Raw genomic sequence first — 18,498 nt, forward strand, 5'->3', positions numbered from 1 at the left:
TTGCTGCTGCATGCTGAGTACACACTTTGTGTTATTGTGCATCCAAACTCCAATTCCTTCAATATCATATGAAAGTTTATCAACTCAATCTTTCTTCTTTTAAAAAAAAATCCATTTTAAAGAATGCAGTGCACAAGCTGTTATTTTATTATCTTATTCTTTACTTGTGTCTGGCTTTGAAAACCATCACACCAGTCAAGTGACCTTACCCTATGAAACATTGACCTATCGCTTTCCAACCTTGAGAACTTTATCAGAGCTGGGATGGTAATTATGGAATTGCAGCATCCATCCATCTATGAAAGATGTTGGATACTCAACAAACAATTTCACCTTCATATGGTGCATCTTTGCTGATGGTTGAAGAGAAGTGGAATTGCGAAGTAGATTCTTCAACAAGTGCCACACATGAAGCTTCCAAATGTGGGTGCGAGCTTTTGATTCATGTATGAGGACCCCAAATTCTCCTATTCTGGAGCTTTCTACTGTCTTTCTACATTTTAACAATATTCTGCTCCTCTATTCTTACTGCCAAAGTGCATAACCTCACATTTCCCCAATTATATTCCATTTGACAATATTTTGCCCACTCACTTGCCTTTATCACTCTGCAGACTCTATATCATTCTCACCACTTGCCTTCCCACCTATTTTTGTATTGTTAGCAACTTGGCTATAGTACATTCACTATCCTCATCTAAGTCATTTATGTATATTGTAAATAATTGTGGGCCCAGCACTGGTCCCTGTGGCACTCCATGAGTTACAGGTTGCCATTCTGAATATCCCCCCCCAGCCTTATCCCGACTCACTGTCTTCTGTTAGTCAGCCAGGCCTCCATCCATATTAATGTACTATTCCCAATACTATGGGCTCTTGTCTGAGCCCATCTTAGCTTACCTGGAGGTCTTGCTCTTTATTAACAGTACTTTTCTGTGTGTTAGCTGAGCACTGTAATCTGGGTCGTGCTTGTTACATGAGAACAATCAAAATATTTGCAGATGAACCTATCAGTGAATTTTGTCACTTCCAAATGGCTCTTGCAATGCTTTCTTATAACATAATGGTTTTGAAGAAGGAAGGGTATTGTGTTTTAAGAAAGTGCTGTGACCCAACTTCACCCAAGTCAATTCAATCAGTAAGTGTGACTTTTAATCCATTAGCCAAACTGTAAAATTCTTATTGTGCTTATTAAATACACGAGGAATAAGAAATGAAGTCATCACAAATGCCAAGAGATATGCCTATTAAATATGCAGATATTTTCCTATTTAGCATTTGCCATTTCAAATGAACAGAATTTCACTTTTTATTAATGCTTACATACACTATGTATTCAATATGTTTGTGACAAAAATGTTATTAGTTATAGAAGAAATCTGGTAGAAATGAGCAGGAACAATGCCATCTGGTGCAAATGGGTATTATTCCTTATTCTATACTGGTCTTATGATGTGTTTGCAATATTTAGAGTGAACAGGGCAGTACACTCTGTAATTAAAACTATTCAAAGAGCTCACTGCAGTCTTTTTGTTGCTTTTTCTTTAGAATCTGCTGATTACCCTGACGTCCACCTCAGCGTGTTAAAAACAGGAGGTCTCCCCATTAACTCAATTGTTACTTCACTCTGTGCAGTCTACACAATTTAATTTAAGTGCTCTTTAGATTTCTATGGGGTAAAATTAACTGCTTTAGAAATTTCAACGGGAACTCCTGCAAATATCCATTCGTGGCAAACGTTTACTTGAAGGATAAAAGACAGCAAGGAGTTTGCTACAAGTCAGTAACATACAAAGGGGTCCTCACGATGGCGTAAACCACAGGTGTGAAGCTCAAGCAATTTATCAACGTCAGCTGAATCCCTGAGATATAGAGCTGCCTTGAAACAAACTCCTAAATAGACTATTATTTATGACATAGATGAAAAGATAAATGCTTAACAGTGGGGAAAGAACCAGCATAGCAAAGAAACTACCCCAATGTGAATGGATGAGCACAGTAGGGTTATGATTATATGTCGAGTACTGCAATTTTGTGAAGGTTTGTTTGACTGAATTATAGAATAAATTTCAGTAGAAATAATATAAACAATTATTAAAAGGACGGATGGCACCTGTGGAAATCAGATGACATTTCATTCTATCATAATAGGTATCAAGAGATTTATGAATCTTCATTTCAACTTACCAACTTATCTGTGTGAAGGAATGTTATGTATGACAGCATGTTAATGATTGTATTCTTCTTTTCTCCGCAGGTCCTCCGAACCATCACAGCCAGTCCACTCTACGGCCTCCTCTTCCACCACCTCACAACCAGACACTCTCGCACCACCACTCGTCGGCCAACTCCCTCAACAGAAACTCTTTGACAAACAGAAGGAACCAGATTCATGCCCCTTCAGCTGCACCCAATGAACTGCCTACCACACCAGAGTCTGTTCAGCTGCAGGACAGCTGGGTTCTGAATAGCAATGTGCCACTGGAGACAAGGTATTGTGAAGGAAGATTTATTCTTATCTTACAATGGTTCGACTTGTCAGATTTTATAGCAACTGATAAGCCTTCAATCTGTTAACTCACTTTGACAAAACACAATAGCATCTGTTGTATTGCTGTTTCATCTCCTGACTGCCTACATCACGAACTTGAGCTGAGGAATGAGCTCCCTTTTCTTGTTTGTTCCAAATTTTTATATTGTTATGGCTCTGTATCTGTTTAATTGGTAATACACTGGATGACAGCTTTCAACCAAAGGCATCCCACTCAAATACGCCAAATTGTTCAGGGAAACCCATTGTTCGTGGTTAACCTAACACTTATCTGATTTGCACAAATGAGTACAGTTAACCTTCAGCTCAGTTATCGTCTTGACATGTTACCAAGCTCAACACATCATCAAAAACTGCAGGAGGCAGAACCCATGCAGCTCTGCTCAGATACAGGGCAGTCTGCTGCTCATTAGCTTCCCATCACCACTTGGAGTTTTAATGATTGAATAATGGAATACCAGAGTTTGCCTTTCGCTTTACACTGGATACCTTTATATGACTGTCCATGTCTGGCCTCACAAGTGTTAAGTCACTTTGCTGACATGTTAGTCAATATTATAATGCACTGCGGTTTTACATGATGTGAGGTTTCAAAATGTCCCAGCAATAACAGATTCAAATGACCACCAGGCAAACAAACAGCAAGGAGTCCTGATCTTTCAGTGGGCTTTTTTGTGTGCTTTGCTGTTTGAGGTTAAGAAATGTATCTAGAGGTGACAGCCCATTTCCAAAAATTAATCTTCTCTCTTTACCTTCTCAATATTTAATAATGAATTATTGAACATATAGGAATATGATTTAGAAATTGTTGCTTGTGCATTCTTCTGAATTCTGTTGAATTCCTCCTAGATGCAATTCTGAAATATCTCAGAAAAGTAAGTCAATGCTGTTTGAAAACAAATTTAAGATTAAGCTACATTCTGAGAAATGCATTTGTGATCGAGCACCACACTGCTCAATTTCTGCACAGTGTCGATGTTGGAAATTGAACAGTGCACTTTTCACAGATGTTTAGGCTCCTGCCAGCACTTTTTCACTGACAATGCTTTCGTCAGCTGGATTCTCATTTCGGTTGCAATGCTTCAGTTTACATTGGTTTTCTGAGTATGAAAAGAGCATTCGTCAGGAAAGGCCATCGCCACTTTCAACAAATTCAGATAAATCTATTTGCTAGGGGAGTAAAAGCTGCATTTGAGCCCTGCATGACACTACATTACCAGTAAGTACCAGTGGCATCCTCATTTGAGGCACTGGAGGCTGCTCAGCACTTGTTAGGATGGCCTTGCTGTTAGTGGCAATTTTTAAGCAGAGGAATTCCAAAGATAAGGCTCTGGAGAGACTGTTCAACAATAACCAATTGAAATGATGAATGAAATGCTGCCGTATTTAAAATATATCTTGCAAATTGAGGTATTCGGGTGTTCTACTGATACCATCAGTGACAGAAGTCAGCTTTCAAGCTGTGGCTTATCTTTATCCCTTAAAGTAGGTCATTTTACATTTGTCTTTTCCAATTTTGTTTTCTTTCTTTCTGATATTTTAAGCACATTTGAAACTCATTTGATTTTCTGAAAATTAAAGTCAGGTCATTGGATTAACATTGTGCATATGCCCTATGCTTATTCTTCCCTGCAAAGGGGACTGACCAGACCTTACATTTAAGATAGGGCCAATAGCAGACAAAGGTGCATGCTTCCTGGGAGAGAGAGTGGGACTAAATGTTAAACCGAGTACATCTAATCTCAATCATAGAAATGGGCCTTTCTAACCAACTGGTCAGTGCCAGCAGTTATAATCCACACAATCTTCCTCCCCGTACTCTGAACACAACCTTATCAGCAGACCTGACAGCATCCCAGAAGCAGGAAAATTGACATTTCTGATGAAGGGCTCCTGCTCGAAATGTCAATTTTCCTGCTCTTCGAACCCTACCTGACCTGCTGTGCATTTCCAACACCACTCTAAATCTTGAATCTAACTTCCAACATCTGCAGTCCTCACTTTCGCCTTACCAGCAGATATGTCTAATGCTTTCTCTTCCGTGTGCTTATCAATGTTTTCCATCTTTGAATTTGCATTATTTGCCACAATTGCTCCTTTTGGCGGCAGCTTCTACATTTTGATGAATCTTTTTTAAATATGTTTCTACTGAGTTCCTGAATAAGTGGGAAACAAACGTATCAGTTGGCAATTGTTTTGGCAGAACTCTGTAAAAAGAATGGTTCTAACCAGGGAGAGGTGGCCTGAAGTGGCAGAAAGTAAAGAAGTAACACAGTCCTGACTTTAGATACTAACCGCAGTGTTATCGTGCAACATGGCTTTTATTTTCAGGTGAAAATGCCAACTCAAATTGACCTGCAAACAGTTTGAGTAGCAATTGAAAATTGCAATTGTTTTTAATACTTTTAAAAAGTTTCTGCTGGATTGGAATATGCACTCTGGAGAGGGCACATATTTGCCAGCAAGTTATCTATGCTCCAACTACTTAACCACCCCTGTCTTGGCCATAACTAAATGGAGGACAGAGCGTCAGGTAAGTCTTGCTGCCTGTGTTGGTGTCATTCAAGGAATGGGGGAACCTGACATTGCAGCACACCCGGGCACCTCAGAGGCATCAGCCCACAAAAATTATTCCCTGCTTTCAAATCCAACCACTTTTACTCATTTTGCCAGTGACCCCAGGCCTGAGATTTACCCAGGCTCCTCAGTATGAAGGACTGGTCTGTGGTCCCACTCGTGGCATTGTTGATACTGCAAAACTGTTAGCTATCCAATTAGCTAACAGCTCTCTAAAGTAGAATTTCCCCTGAAGAAAGTGTAAAATTGCAGGGACAAGTATCTATCTTGTGGGCAGGCACCCCCTTAACCTTTAAGCCATTGGGGTCAGGAACTACAACACCATGTCAAATTTAGATTGATAAGTAGAATTCAATGACTGTTTTAAAGAAGTTTATTGTGCATAATGTGTCTGCTTTTATAAAATATAATTTGTGTACAAATGTTGTTTTGTTCAGAGATCCAATAAAGAATCTAATCTGTGCAGTACAGGTCAAAATATTGTCACTTGTTACCAGTCAAACCTTGAGAAAGCAAAGCTTTCTCCCACAATATAACCATGTCACAAATAATAGAAATTGTATAGAATTGCCTTCCTAATTGGCTAATCTTATAACATTTACATAATATTCTCTACTGTACTGTACTTTAATGTAACTTGTATTGATCTATAATCATTCTGTACAAAATAGGGTTGCTGCATAGAAGTATTCTGTCTGAGATACACCCTTTCTTTAGCTGATCTAAATTCATATTTTTTGATCGATCTATTTACAAATCTTGTTAGCCCAATTAACACCCATCTGTGGTCTATCGCTCAATTTGTATGGCACTGTAAACACATTCAATTATTTTCTTGTTGAATATTACAATACAAGGAAACCTCTCATATTAAATTGTGATGTTCGGCTGGATTTTAACACATAAAAATGTATGTGAATTGGAGTGATGTCAGAGGTTGTAATTTTCAAAATCTCAAATCTGATGCTCACTTTTCAACTTCTGAGTTTTTCTGTGTGGATTCATGGAATATTGGTGCCACCAGCAAGACCGCATTTATTGTCTATCCACAATTGTTCTTGAGAGGTGCTGGCGAGTGGCCTTCTTGACTTGCTGTTGCCCAAGTGGTATACCTTTTCTCTTGGGCTGAGAGCAGTTGGAAGTCATTTGGCCTCTCCAGTCTGCTCTGACATTATATAAGATCATTGCTGATCTGATTCTGGATTCCACTTTCTTGTCTATCCCTTTAACATTGGATTCTTTTTTAATCAAAAAGCCATCCGACTGAGCCATAAAAGCAGAGAGAAACTGGAGAGGGTACAGAGAAGGTTACAAGAATGATGTTCGAAATATATCAGCATACAAACAGAAAAGTATAAACAGCTTGTCCCTCCTCTCGCTTGAAGAAGGTTGAGAGGAGATTGATTAGAGGATGTTAATATAATGAAAGGTTTTGATGGAGTGGATACATAAAAAATAATTCCTCTGAAGGAAGGCCATAATAAGGTCATCAGTGTATCCTATGTATCTTTTGTAGAAGAGCAGTGAGTTATCCCATGGAGAATGACTCATATCGCTCACCTAATTAACATCACAAAGAAAGATTATTTGATTGTTGTCACAATGCTGATTTTGAGGGTTTGTTGTGTGCAGTCTGGCTGCCACGTTTCTTACAGTTACAACACTTCAAAATTCTTCATTGTATGTTAAATTCCTTGGGACTTCCAGTGGCCATGAAAGGCACTATATAAAAGCAACTTTGTAATAGCGGCAGAGATCCAGTATATTGGGTCTACAGCGCAAAAACAACCATCTAGTCCAAGCAGAGCATATGGTGTTTCCAATTCACTTCAGCCTTCTTCCATCTTTCTCATCCAGTTTGACCACTGCAACTATCTATTTCCTTCTTTCTCGAATATTTGTCAAGCTTCTCCATAAACTAATTACTTTAACCACTCTTTGTGATTGTAAGCTCTAAGGTTTACCTCTTCTAGGTGATATCTGAGTTTCTTATTTATTTTCTTGGATACTGTCTAATGCCAATAGCCTCTTGTTATACTGGTATCCTCAAAAAGAAACATTCTGACTTGTTCCAATTTCACCCATGTTCCAGTAGTAATTACAATGAGGTCAGGCAGGTGGACATCATAAAATATGAGCTCCCTGATTGGGTCAGTTAATTTGGTCAAATCAGGGAAGTTTGGCGAACAGATAAAAACAGGAGGGTCAGACATCCTGTTCATTCTGACAGCTGACTCTGTGGAGTTATTTCAGCTCCAAAAGAGTTGTTCCACATCACAAAACCAATTTGCCTTCAAAGAAATCTTGGAATATTTCATTTTGTTGTTTTGTTGATGACACTAAATTTGTCTATTTACTGGTAGGAAGATATTGGCTGGAATTAATTTTTCAAAGTTTCCCATACATTTGAACACCTCTGCCAGTTTTTCCTTTGCTTTGTTCAATGATAAGAGTCCCAGTTTCTATCATCTTATTCTGTAAATCCTCTTTTTAAGTCTTATTTTAATTTTAATTTCTTTAGAATACAAGTTTAATTTTAAGGAATTCAAAACATTGGTTATAATTGTGAAACAATTTTTATTAAATTTAAATACACTTTGGTGATATATGGCTACTAAATATGTCTCATATTCAGCTGGTGCCAAATTTCAGGTGACCCATATTCAAACCCTTTTACCATGGTGCCATCTAATCAAATGTATATATAGATAGATTTATTATCTGTGGACTTTTCAAGTTTTTTTTAAAATACATTAAAATGAGTTCTACATTTCTGAGAGGAGATTCTGATCAGATCCAATTCAGAAATATGTATCATACTTGAAATCTGATAGGCTCCTCATATTGCAGGATAGTCAGAAAAACAGACCATCCCCCTTATCCACAACATTCATTTGCTGTTTACTGTGATTTAAAGACCCAAGCACACAGACAGTCATTTTGACAGTTCTTGCAAAAGGACAGGGGCACAAGATAGATGTGAGGTTCAAATCCCAGGCAGGTAGGGTATCAGGTGTGTAGGGGCTAGTTTGCCAGGTGTGTACACTGCCAGGATGCAAAGTGTAAAAGGGGCCAGGTAAGTAATGGAGTAAGATTAGCATGGTGCTGGAAAAGCACAGCAGGTCAGGCAGTATCCGAGGAGCAGGGAAATCAACGTTTTGGGCAAAAGCCCTTCATTCCTGATGAAGGGCTTTTGCCCGAAACTCGATTATCCTGCTCCTCGGATGCTGCCTGACTTGCTGTGCTTTTCCAGCACCACTCTAATCTTGACTCTGATCTCCAGCATCTGCAGTCCTCACTTTCGCCTAAGTGATGAAGTAAGTCAGGGTGAGCAGGAGATATCAGGTCTGGTACGTTGTGAAGAAAGGCACTGTCAGTTTAGGTAATGGTTATGTGTCAGGTCCTGATGGGTGTGGGGAGAGGTGAGCTGTCAGGTCTCGGGCAGACAGCAAGTGAAGGAAGGGTGCCAGATCCAAGGTGAAGGTGTGTTGGGTCCCGGGGGATTGGAAGCATGCAAGGTGGGAGGTTGGAGTTGGGTTCTGGGCTTGGAGGAGCAGTGGAGTCAGGGGACTGGGTACATAAAAAGTGTGGGGAGTTGACATTGAGAGGGATGATGGTGGGTGATGAGCTTGTGATCAACTTGCCCAGGATTTAGACATGATTTTAAATAATTGAACTTTTCAAGACTAACAGCGGAATTATCCAATTTATATGGATACTTTCAGAGAATTACAGGTGTAGGGTAATTGTCCATCAGTATCTTCAATTACCTGGGCATCTTCCCTCAAGACTGCTCCATTAGAGATTTCGCGGGGTTGCAGTTCACAACTGCCATCTATACAGTAGGGCTGTGACTATTTGGCAATTGCAAAATCTAGGTTCATGTTGAAATTGAAAGTAGGCAGTGACTTAAGTGGCAGAGTTCAAAATGAATCCATTAAAATAATTTGAAGCACAGGAATAGAACATTTTGAAGCAGCAGTCATCCAGTAGTAACGGAACATTTGTTCAATCCTTGCAATGGCATGTTTAATTGCTGGTAGGCACTGCCCAGTAGATGCCAAGTGGTATTCCATTGCAGGAGAGACATTTCAAAGAAGAACCATTCAGCTCAGGGGGTCTTTTAAAGACCTGAGAAAGAATTAACAACGCACCTGATGAGTTCTAGACGGTACACATTGCTCACAAATACCAGAATAGAAAATGAAAGAATTCAAAACGCTTACAAATAAAAAAAAAACTTTATTTTAAAAAGTAGTTTCTTAGCTTATAATCACATCAGCCCAAAGAACCTCTCTGCATTCAAGGCACTTATTCTCTTTGTGTAATCCTACTGCTACTCTTATCTAGAACAGGCAGGAATGTCAAGTAGAATTTGAATAGATCTTGAATTAAGTGAATTCAAACAGTCCCAATTCTATTTGACCTACTGCTTCAAAAGCTCACCCCTAAAGATATTGAGTCAGAGCAGAAACTTCTAAGTAGTAAAATTGAGCAAGCGCTCAGCTCCCAGTGTGTTTAAATCTAGTTGCCTGATAGTAACATGTTTTTCTTGTTCAACATTGAAAAGATGATGATATACAGCTTACACATAGCTTGAAACCTGTAAAAGGCTAAATACACTACAATATGAAACCACATATGCAAGGACAGATATTACCACCGCAGTGTCAAATCCAGATAAAATTATTTCCGATGTACGCAAAGAATTCCAATAGGCCAGTCAATCCCATTTGACAGAGCTACAATGGACCAAGCCTTTCCTATTTAATCCTGTTTGCACAGAATTTCAGTCGATCAAGTCCCTTCCCATTCAGACCTATTTTACACAATTCCAATCAGTCCTAGTCCTTTTCCATTCATTCCTTTTCCATGGAACACACAACTGAAGTACAGCACTTACGTTCACCAGTTATCTGTCTTATAGTCCAACAATAATTAACTGGCATTTGTAATCCACAGCCAGAAAACATCTTAATCACTGTGAAATGCAGATTTTTGTTAATTTTTTGTTGTTGTTTTTGTTTAGAGTTTGATTTGCTGAATTAATGATCAAACAGAGTGTGGGGCAAATATTTAAAAATTGGCAGTTTTAATCTGCAATTTGCGAAAATATATCCTGATCTGATCATAACATTTCTTGGCAAAACAGTTATGAATTTATTAGAATTCAGCTGTATCCAAAAAGCCTTTTTGTTGCTTTTTTTCTCTCTCAAATCTAATTCCTATGTGCATCTGTTCACAGTTTAAAGATATTCTTGGCGTATTTTTGAAATTGGGTTTGATTATTCTGACATTTGTTTTAAAAACTCACTACCTTAAGCTGCTTGACAAATACATCCAGTTTCACATTTGTGTTACCATCCTTTCATATTGATTTTTCCCCTCAAAATTGAGACTGATTCAGCTGAAGGATCAGGTCTGAGGAAATACCCGTTCATACCAATTAATTTATTACTGCTCTCAGGAAATGAGTATTTTTAGCACAGATCAATACTGGCATCATAACTCAAATATGTACCTGAGAATGTGATTCTCTGCAGCTGGATCAAGTTCACTAATATGATCCCATTTCTTATCTGTCTTGCACAATGCAGATTACTTTCATGACTAAAATTGAACTTTTTTCAGCAAAATAAATGTTTTAAATCTTCTAGTAACCAGATTCAGACTGTAGTATATGGTGCCAGTGCAAGTTCATTAAGAAATGTCTGTTGATTTTAAGTGAAGCTACAGATATAAATGGGACTGAATTATTGGATCAAGTATTTGGTTTACAGTGAATCAGCCTCCACTGATTAGTACAATCAAGTTAAGGAATATTCTGTATCTTATTCCCTTAGTTTTAAAATTCTCATCCTTGTTTTCACACCCATTCGTGACCTCATTCCTCCCTATCTCTGTTATCTCCTTCCATGCCACAACTCTCTGAAATATCAATGCTCATCTAATTCTGGCCTCTTGAAAATACCTGTTTTTAATTGTTACGCCTTCATTTTCTAAGGATCTAAAGTCTGGAATTTTCCCCCCAGACATCTCCAGCTCATTATTTTGTCTTCTTCTTTTAACATTTTCCTTAAAACTGACCTGTTGAATGATGTTTTTAGATATCTATCATAATATTTCCTCATGTGGCTCACTGTCAGATTTTGTTTTATAATACCCTCGTGAAATATCTTCGGACTACAAATAAAGAACCACATAGAATAGACAATAACTGAAACAGGCTATTCAATCCAACCAGCCCATGCTGTACTTGAGCCTCCTCTCGTCTTTGATTGTTTAATTTTGTCACAGAAATTTGTAACAGTATTTTCTCCTCTCTCATGTTTATTTAGCCTCCTTTAAGTACGTCTATATGATTCCCTTCAATCATCCCTACGATAGTAAGTTCCACATTCTCACCGCCCTTTAGATAAATAGGTTTCCGTTGAATTCCTTAAAGCAGCAGACACTTAGACTGACTCTCTCCAACTATGCTCATCCCTACAAGTCAAAACATTATTTCTGTATTGACTCGTTCAAATCTTTTCACAAATTAGAAAATAAAAGATCAATCAATCCTCAGCCTTCTTTTGTTTTCAAGAGAAAGGGGACCTAACCTTTTGATCCTTTCCTGATATGTATACCTTCACATTTTTGGTGTCATCCTCATAAATCTCCTTTGTGCTTTTATCCATTGCCTAAATATCATTCTATTGTATGACGATCAATACTGCATGCAGTTTGATCTGACCAAAATTCAGATAGTTCAACAGCCCTACTTCTCAATTCTATTCTTTTAGAAATAAAGTTAAGCACTTTGTTTATTTTAACTAATTTTCTTGCCAATTCAAAACTCAAAAGTTTTGGTGACAGGTGTACATGTATTCTGAGATTGTTTGTTTCTCTACCAAACCTTGACTTGCACATTTCAAGCAGTAAAGGATCTCTGTATTCCTCCAACCAAAACATACAACCTCATATGTATCTGTGTTGCATTTTATTTACCTAGTCTGAATGTTTCTTAATGTCCTCCTGTAATTTATTGAGGTCCTCTTCTGTTTAATTTTATTAAGTTAAAGGTGTCACATGAAGACAAAATGTTAGAATTTTACATCCAAAATATATTCTTTAGAACCTTACAAGTTCCCCTCCAAGGCATTCACCATCTTGACTTAAAAATATGTCACAATTCCTTTCGTGTCCCCTGGTCGAAATCCTGGAATTCCTTTCCTAATGGTATTGTGAGTCTATGTACATCAAATGGATGAAAACAGTTCAAGAAGTCAGCTCACCACCACCTTCTCAAGGGCAATAAATATTGGCCCAATCAATGACACTCAAATCCCATGAATGAATAAAAGAAAGTTCACAATGCACTGAAGGTAATTGTACAGCATGAATCCTTCAGTCAGAAACCTTTGGAAATGAGCCTATTCCTTTACATTAGTGACAGTTGATTCGTTTTATTTATAGCTCCATTATCCAACTGATATTTCAAAATAATTTTTCTGTCATGCTCAAGCCTTTACAAATATTACCCATTCTTTCACAGAAACACCAGAATGAGTGATGTTGCTTCTTTAAAGCAAAAAACAATATTTCTGCTCCAACAATAGCATGCAGTGAAAATCATGTCAAGGAAACATTTAAATAACATAAGGTGGTGGGCTAATTCCTATTCAAAGAAGAGAGACACATTTCTTTCTTTGTCTCCCACTCTTCTTTCTATTTCTGCAACTTAGCTTATGGCTGCATTTATTACCTCAACCAAAGTTCATTATTCACATGAGAACCAACACAGTCCAGAGATGGTTAGGTGGGTTGGCCATGCTAAATTGCCCATAGTGTTCAGGAATGCATAAGTTAGGTGGATTAGCAATGGAGAATGCAGGGTTACAGGGATAGGGTAGGATGGATGGGTCTGGGTCTGATGCAGTTCAGAGGTCAGTGTGGACTCTATGGGCCAAATGGTCTGCTTCCACACTGTGGACACTCAATGATTGTATGAATTTGTGACGCTTGTTACTAGCCCAACAGCCTACACTGTAAGAATTGAAGGTAGACAGGCAAAACAGGTGACTATAAACTCGTCTTCCCATCCATATGCTGCACTTTCAAATTGGATAGCAACCAGGAATAGGAATCCTGTTTGATACATCACCTCCCCACAGTCCAAAGGTGGTGATCAATCTTTTCAGTTCTGGATAGTTAAACATAGAAAAATAGAAAACAGGATCAGTAGTGGGCTGTTCAGCCCTTCGAGCTTGCTCCACCTTTCAGTATGATCATGCCTCATCATCCAACGCATTACCCTGCTTTCATTTCCTCCCTGTACCATTTGACCCCTTTAATAACTACATTTAATTCCTTCTTGAAAACATTCAATATATTAGTGCCAACTGTTTTCTGTGGTAGAGAATTCCACAGATTCATCACTTTCTAGGTGAAAAAGGGCCTCCTCATCTTAGTCATAAATAGCCTACCCCATATCCTCATACTTTGACTTCAGTTGGACTCTCCAGTCATCAGCAACATTCTTCCAGTGTTTATCCTGTCTAGTCCTGTTAGAATTTTATCGGGCTGTGTAAATAAAATGTGACTTAGTGACAGGATACTGCCCTCTGTGGAGTTGTTTCAGGTTTCTATGAGATGTCCTCATTCTTCAGTTAAACACAAAGAGATACAAAGATCAAACTTAAGACCTTCCTCATCTAGAAACTACCTTACCACAACATTTCTCAGAGGCTTCATAAATCTTGTATTAATTTTATTTCTTTGAAGTCTTTTTTTTAAATATTAGTTTTATTGGAGTTAAAAATCACACAACACCAGGTTATAGTCCAGCAGGTTTAATTGGAAGGACTAGCTTTTGGAGTGCAGCTCCTTCATCAGGTTGTCATCACAACCATCTGATGAAGGAGCAGCGCTCCGAAAGCTAATGCTTCCAATTGAACCTGTTGGACTATAACCCAGTCTTGTGTGATTTTTAACTTTGTACACCCCGGTCCGACACCGGCATCTCCAAATCAGTTTTATTGGTGATATTTAAGACAATAGTGTTCCTGCATGCCCCTCTCTTGTGGAAAATTCATTAAGATTGACTTTACATGAGTGAGTTCACTGAGCCAAAGCTCCCATCGTTTAAGGACCTCAAGAAAATTTTGTTAAATCCTCTGCCAGATAATTAGAGTTGTGATTGTGCATGGACTTACAATTTGCTAGCTGTTGACACATGAACTGGATGAAAAAGTAGTTGGCAGGTCAGTTAGTATCCAAAGGCAAATGTAACGTAATGATTTTATAGAGATTTAGAGCTCAGGTGGAGACTCTACAACTCATTCAGCATTTATTAGCTTTTTATCTGAATAAGACTTCAAAACTGCTGGCACTTGAAAGCTGCTGGACATTTCTTTGCTTCAATGTTCCCTTAAGACAATTAATCAACTCAGCCTCAACCATTCCAGAGAGTGAGGATTTCAGCAACTGTGTGGTAAAGAAACTTCTCTGACCCTCTTTACTCACTTTCGTGGGGTCAGTTTTAAATTGATGAACTCTCGTCGCTGGCTGCTCAACCAGAGGAGAAAGTGAGGACTGCAGATGCTGGAGGTCAGAGTCGAGAGTGTGCTGCTTTTCCAGCACCACACTCTCAACTCTGCTCAGCCAGAGGAATTACGTTTTCCCACTCATCTCTGTGAAAACAATTTGTTATTTCAAAACTCTCATCCACCTTTTCAGAGCCTCCCCATCCCAGTGGAAATCATCTCAGGATCCGAAGTTTTACTGTCTGACATCATCCTTCTCAAACTATGTTGAATGATATCTGTGACTTTAATGTCTTTTCCATAACTGATTCTTTATTGAAATTTGTCATTAGTTCTTTACTTACCAATTCCATGCACTATTATAAAAGCCCATTCATACTTTTTTGGCCTTTCGGTTATTTTACATTATTGATTTATCGACCTACATTCATATTTTAAGAAATCTTGTACTGCTGTCTAAATTCCAAAGTCTTACTATTCATTGACTCCTTGGATGTGCACTCTTCTTCAGGGTATTGGCCAGCTCCAAAAATGATTCCTTTCTCTTCATGCTGCAGAAGTTGGGAGTGAGGTTGGGAATGGTTATCTGCCTGACAACAGCGAGTAGACAATTAAGCCCCTTGAGGCACTTTCCCGGCACCCACTGGATTTTCCAGCTGGTGTGCAGAGATTGTGACCGAAAGTTATCTATGAAATAATGTAGGCTTCCCAGCAGCAAGACAGGTAGAAATCAGAGTTGTGAACTCTGTTGAACAGGAATAGCATCACTCTCAAACTCAACCTTGACTAAGGAAGCACTTGTTGCGGTGGAAGACTTTGCCCTATGTGTCCTCCAGCACCAACACTTCCAGCCGTCTACCCCATTTGTAGCCAGCAAATAGGACTATTCTATCATGTCCTCATAGAATCCCAACTATACAGAAAAAGGCCATTCAGCCCATCGAGTCCACACCAACCCAGACCCAGCTTCTCCCGCCCTAACATCGTCACCCTACATTTTACTGTGGCTAATCCACCTAACCAGCACATCCCTGGACACTATGGAGCAATTTAGCATAGTTGAAAAGTGCAGCACTGGAAAAGCGCAGCAGGTCAGGAAGCATCCAAGGAGCAGGAGAGTCAATGTTTCCGTCATAAGCCATTCATTAGGAATTCCTGATGAAGGGCTTATGCCCAAAATGTTGACTCTCCTGATCCGTGGATGCTGCCTGACTTGCTGTGCTTTTCCAGCACCACACTTTTCAACTCTGATCTCTCCAGCATCTGCAGTCTTCACTTTCTCTCTGCAATTTAGCATGGCCAATGCACCTAACCTGCATGTCTTTGGACTGTAGGAGGAAAATGGAGCACCCAGAGGCAACCCATGCAGACATGGGGAGAATGTTCAAACTGCAAATGGGCAGTCAGCAAAGCTGGAATCAAACCTGAGTTCCTGGCATTGTGAGGCAGCAGTACTAATCACTGAGCCACTGCGCTGCTGTATAGTTCGGCAGTTCTCACTTTGATGGTGGAGCTGCTGATGTTACCGTGCCGACAGGCTTTTCCACTGCAGACCCTGGAGTCTGCCTGCCATCCTTAATTGGATGGAGCAGTCCCTCCTCCAGAATCTGCCCTCTGGGAAATTGTAGCCTCTTGAAGCCTCTTTCACCCTGATGGCAGGACTAAGACCAAAGAATGAAAGTCATTCACTTTTGCTCCAATTTTCTGATACTTGCAGTTTTATCATTTGTAAAATTGTTCATAATTTTTAGGATCTGGATTTGTCCAGAAAGACCAGCACTTCTTGCACGTCCCTAATTACCTTTGTTAAGATAACAGTGATTAGATTACTTACAGTGTGGAAACAGGCCCTTCGGCCCAACAAGTCCACACCACCCCACCGAAGCGCATACCCCGACATTTACCCCTTACCTAACACTACGGGCAATTTAGCATAGCCACTTCACCTAACCTGCACAGCTTTGGACTGTGGGAGGAAACCGGAGCACCCGGAGGAAACCCACGCAGACACGGGGAGAATGTGCAAACTCCACACAGTCAGTCACCTGAGGCGAGAATTGAACCCAGGTCTCTGGCACTGTTAGGCAGCAGTGCTAACCACTGTGCCACCGTGCTACCTACTGAGTGAACTACCGAGTTGAACCTGTGTGATGTAGGCACTCCCACAATGCTGTGAGATGTGGAGTTTCAGAATTCTGATCCATTTTCATGAAGGAATGGTCATATATTTTCAAGTCAGGATGTTGTGTGATTTGGAGGGGAACTTGAAGAGGACTTTATACTCTGAAAACTATGCTTCTTTTATTCAATGTGCATGAACTGAACTTGGCTGGTGCTTGGGGGAGGGTAAGAATAACGTAACCTCAAGCAGCCACACTGCAGTTAGGGGACTTGCTCCCAACCTTTACTAATCAACAAGCCAAAAATGTAGCTTTTCAATCTACACATAGCAGAGAAGAAGGATGCAGGGATCCAAATGAAGCCCGCAGGGACAAAGAATACTGTCAGTGCAGCCCTGAATCCAGGCACGTACTGAAATGAGTTAGATAAACGCTGGCTGGAAATCTTTAGTAAAAGTCTAGCTAATGGAACAATCTGCATTGTTGTCCTTGATCCGCAGGCGCAATAACTAAAGGGAGAGTGAGCCTCGCCAGCATAGTAATTTGACTGTGTGCCTCTTGATGCGGAAATGCAGTTAGCTGATGGTTATGAGTGATGACTGAAAGAGAAGACACCGTATTTTCAAAAGGTGAATCAGTGCCACATTTCAAAGACTAAAGCAATGTTTTTCATCCACTGAACTCATGCACACTTGCTTAAAGACACTTTTAAAACACCAACACAGGACTCTCAATTTAAAAATGTTTTGCCAAAGAAGAATGGATGATTCTGGCTCCACAAAAATCCTCCTGCATGTCGCTGGAGTCCTCCAGAATTCGGCACTGCAACCCCTCTTCCCACCCAAACTCCCAACTTGCATTCATTCTGAAACCACTGAAAGTGGTATTCTGCCTGTCTGTAATCATCCAACACTGGAGACTCATCACAATTGTAATGAGACCACACCATGAAAATCAGCAATTGACTCTGCAAATTGCACGAAGGTAAATTGCTTTAAAATCTATGGCGGCACCACTCAAGATTTCCTCATGCCACATTTGAAATTGGAACTCTGAGAAACATCCTATAGATGACTGGAAACAAGTGATAACCAGTTTGTCAGTTATTGCTGTTCTATACAATGGGGCACTATCAAGTTTGTAAACTCCGGACTTTTTAAGCTTGTATAGTCTGTCAGGCCTAAGCTAGTTGTCAGATTCTCTGCCTAACACTCATACAGCCTGCTCTGTGGACTGGTTAATTTGATGCATGACGTTGACAGCTTATTGGGTTGAACTGAACTCTCTCTTGGTAATGCATGTTATGTAATGCAACACATTTCAAAGGATCCATTAGACGCACCTTACTGCTCCTGTGAGATTGCTTTGGTTCGTTTTGTCCATGCCCGTAATCCAACAAGATTGCAACATGCAAACTTAATATCCTGCAGGCTTATGTCACTTTGCACATAACTGGTCAAATCTTTGGGAATGAAAGATAGGATTTTTAGAGCAATGTTTGACATTTTTAGCAGAATACTTCTGAGGTTGTGCTGGTAACTCCAGTTTTAAAACCAGTATTGAAAACCTTGCCCTTTAAAATGTTGTGAATCATCAAATGTCATGGCTTCACTGGGGCATGAATGTTGGACATCCCTCAATTTACTGTCCTGAGTGTACTTTGCACCTTAGCTGCAAATCATTCTGATTTCATTAATCATGAGTGGAAAAATTGCCATGCTAA

General features: G+C 39.5%; 1 protein-coding gene across 11 annotated transcripts in view; it reads left to right on the forward strand.

The window, feature by feature from the left end:
* Positions 1 to 18,498, forward strand: part of tenm2a (teneurin transmembrane protein 2a) — a 2,790,214-nt gene that overhangs the window by 2,536,970 nt on the left and 234,746 nt on the right. For all 11 annotated transcript variants that reach the window (XM_072590496.1, XM_072590497.1, XM_072590504.1 and 8 more), the window contains one exon: positions 2,258 to 2,492. In XM_072590496.1, coding sequence (XP_072446597.1) covers positions 2,258 to 2,492 — 235 coding nt within the window. The remainder of the gene's footprint in view (positions 1 to 2,257; positions 2,493 to 18,498) is intronic.

Source organism: Chiloscyllium punctatum, chromosome 20 (genome assembly GCF_047496795.1).
Source record: "Chiloscyllium punctatum isolate Juve2018m chromosome 20, sChiPun1.3, whole genome shotgun sequence".
Classification (NCBI taxonomy): domain Eukaryota; kingdom Metazoa; phylum Chordata; class Chondrichthyes; order Orectolobiformes; family Hemiscylliidae; genus Chiloscyllium; species Chiloscyllium punctatum.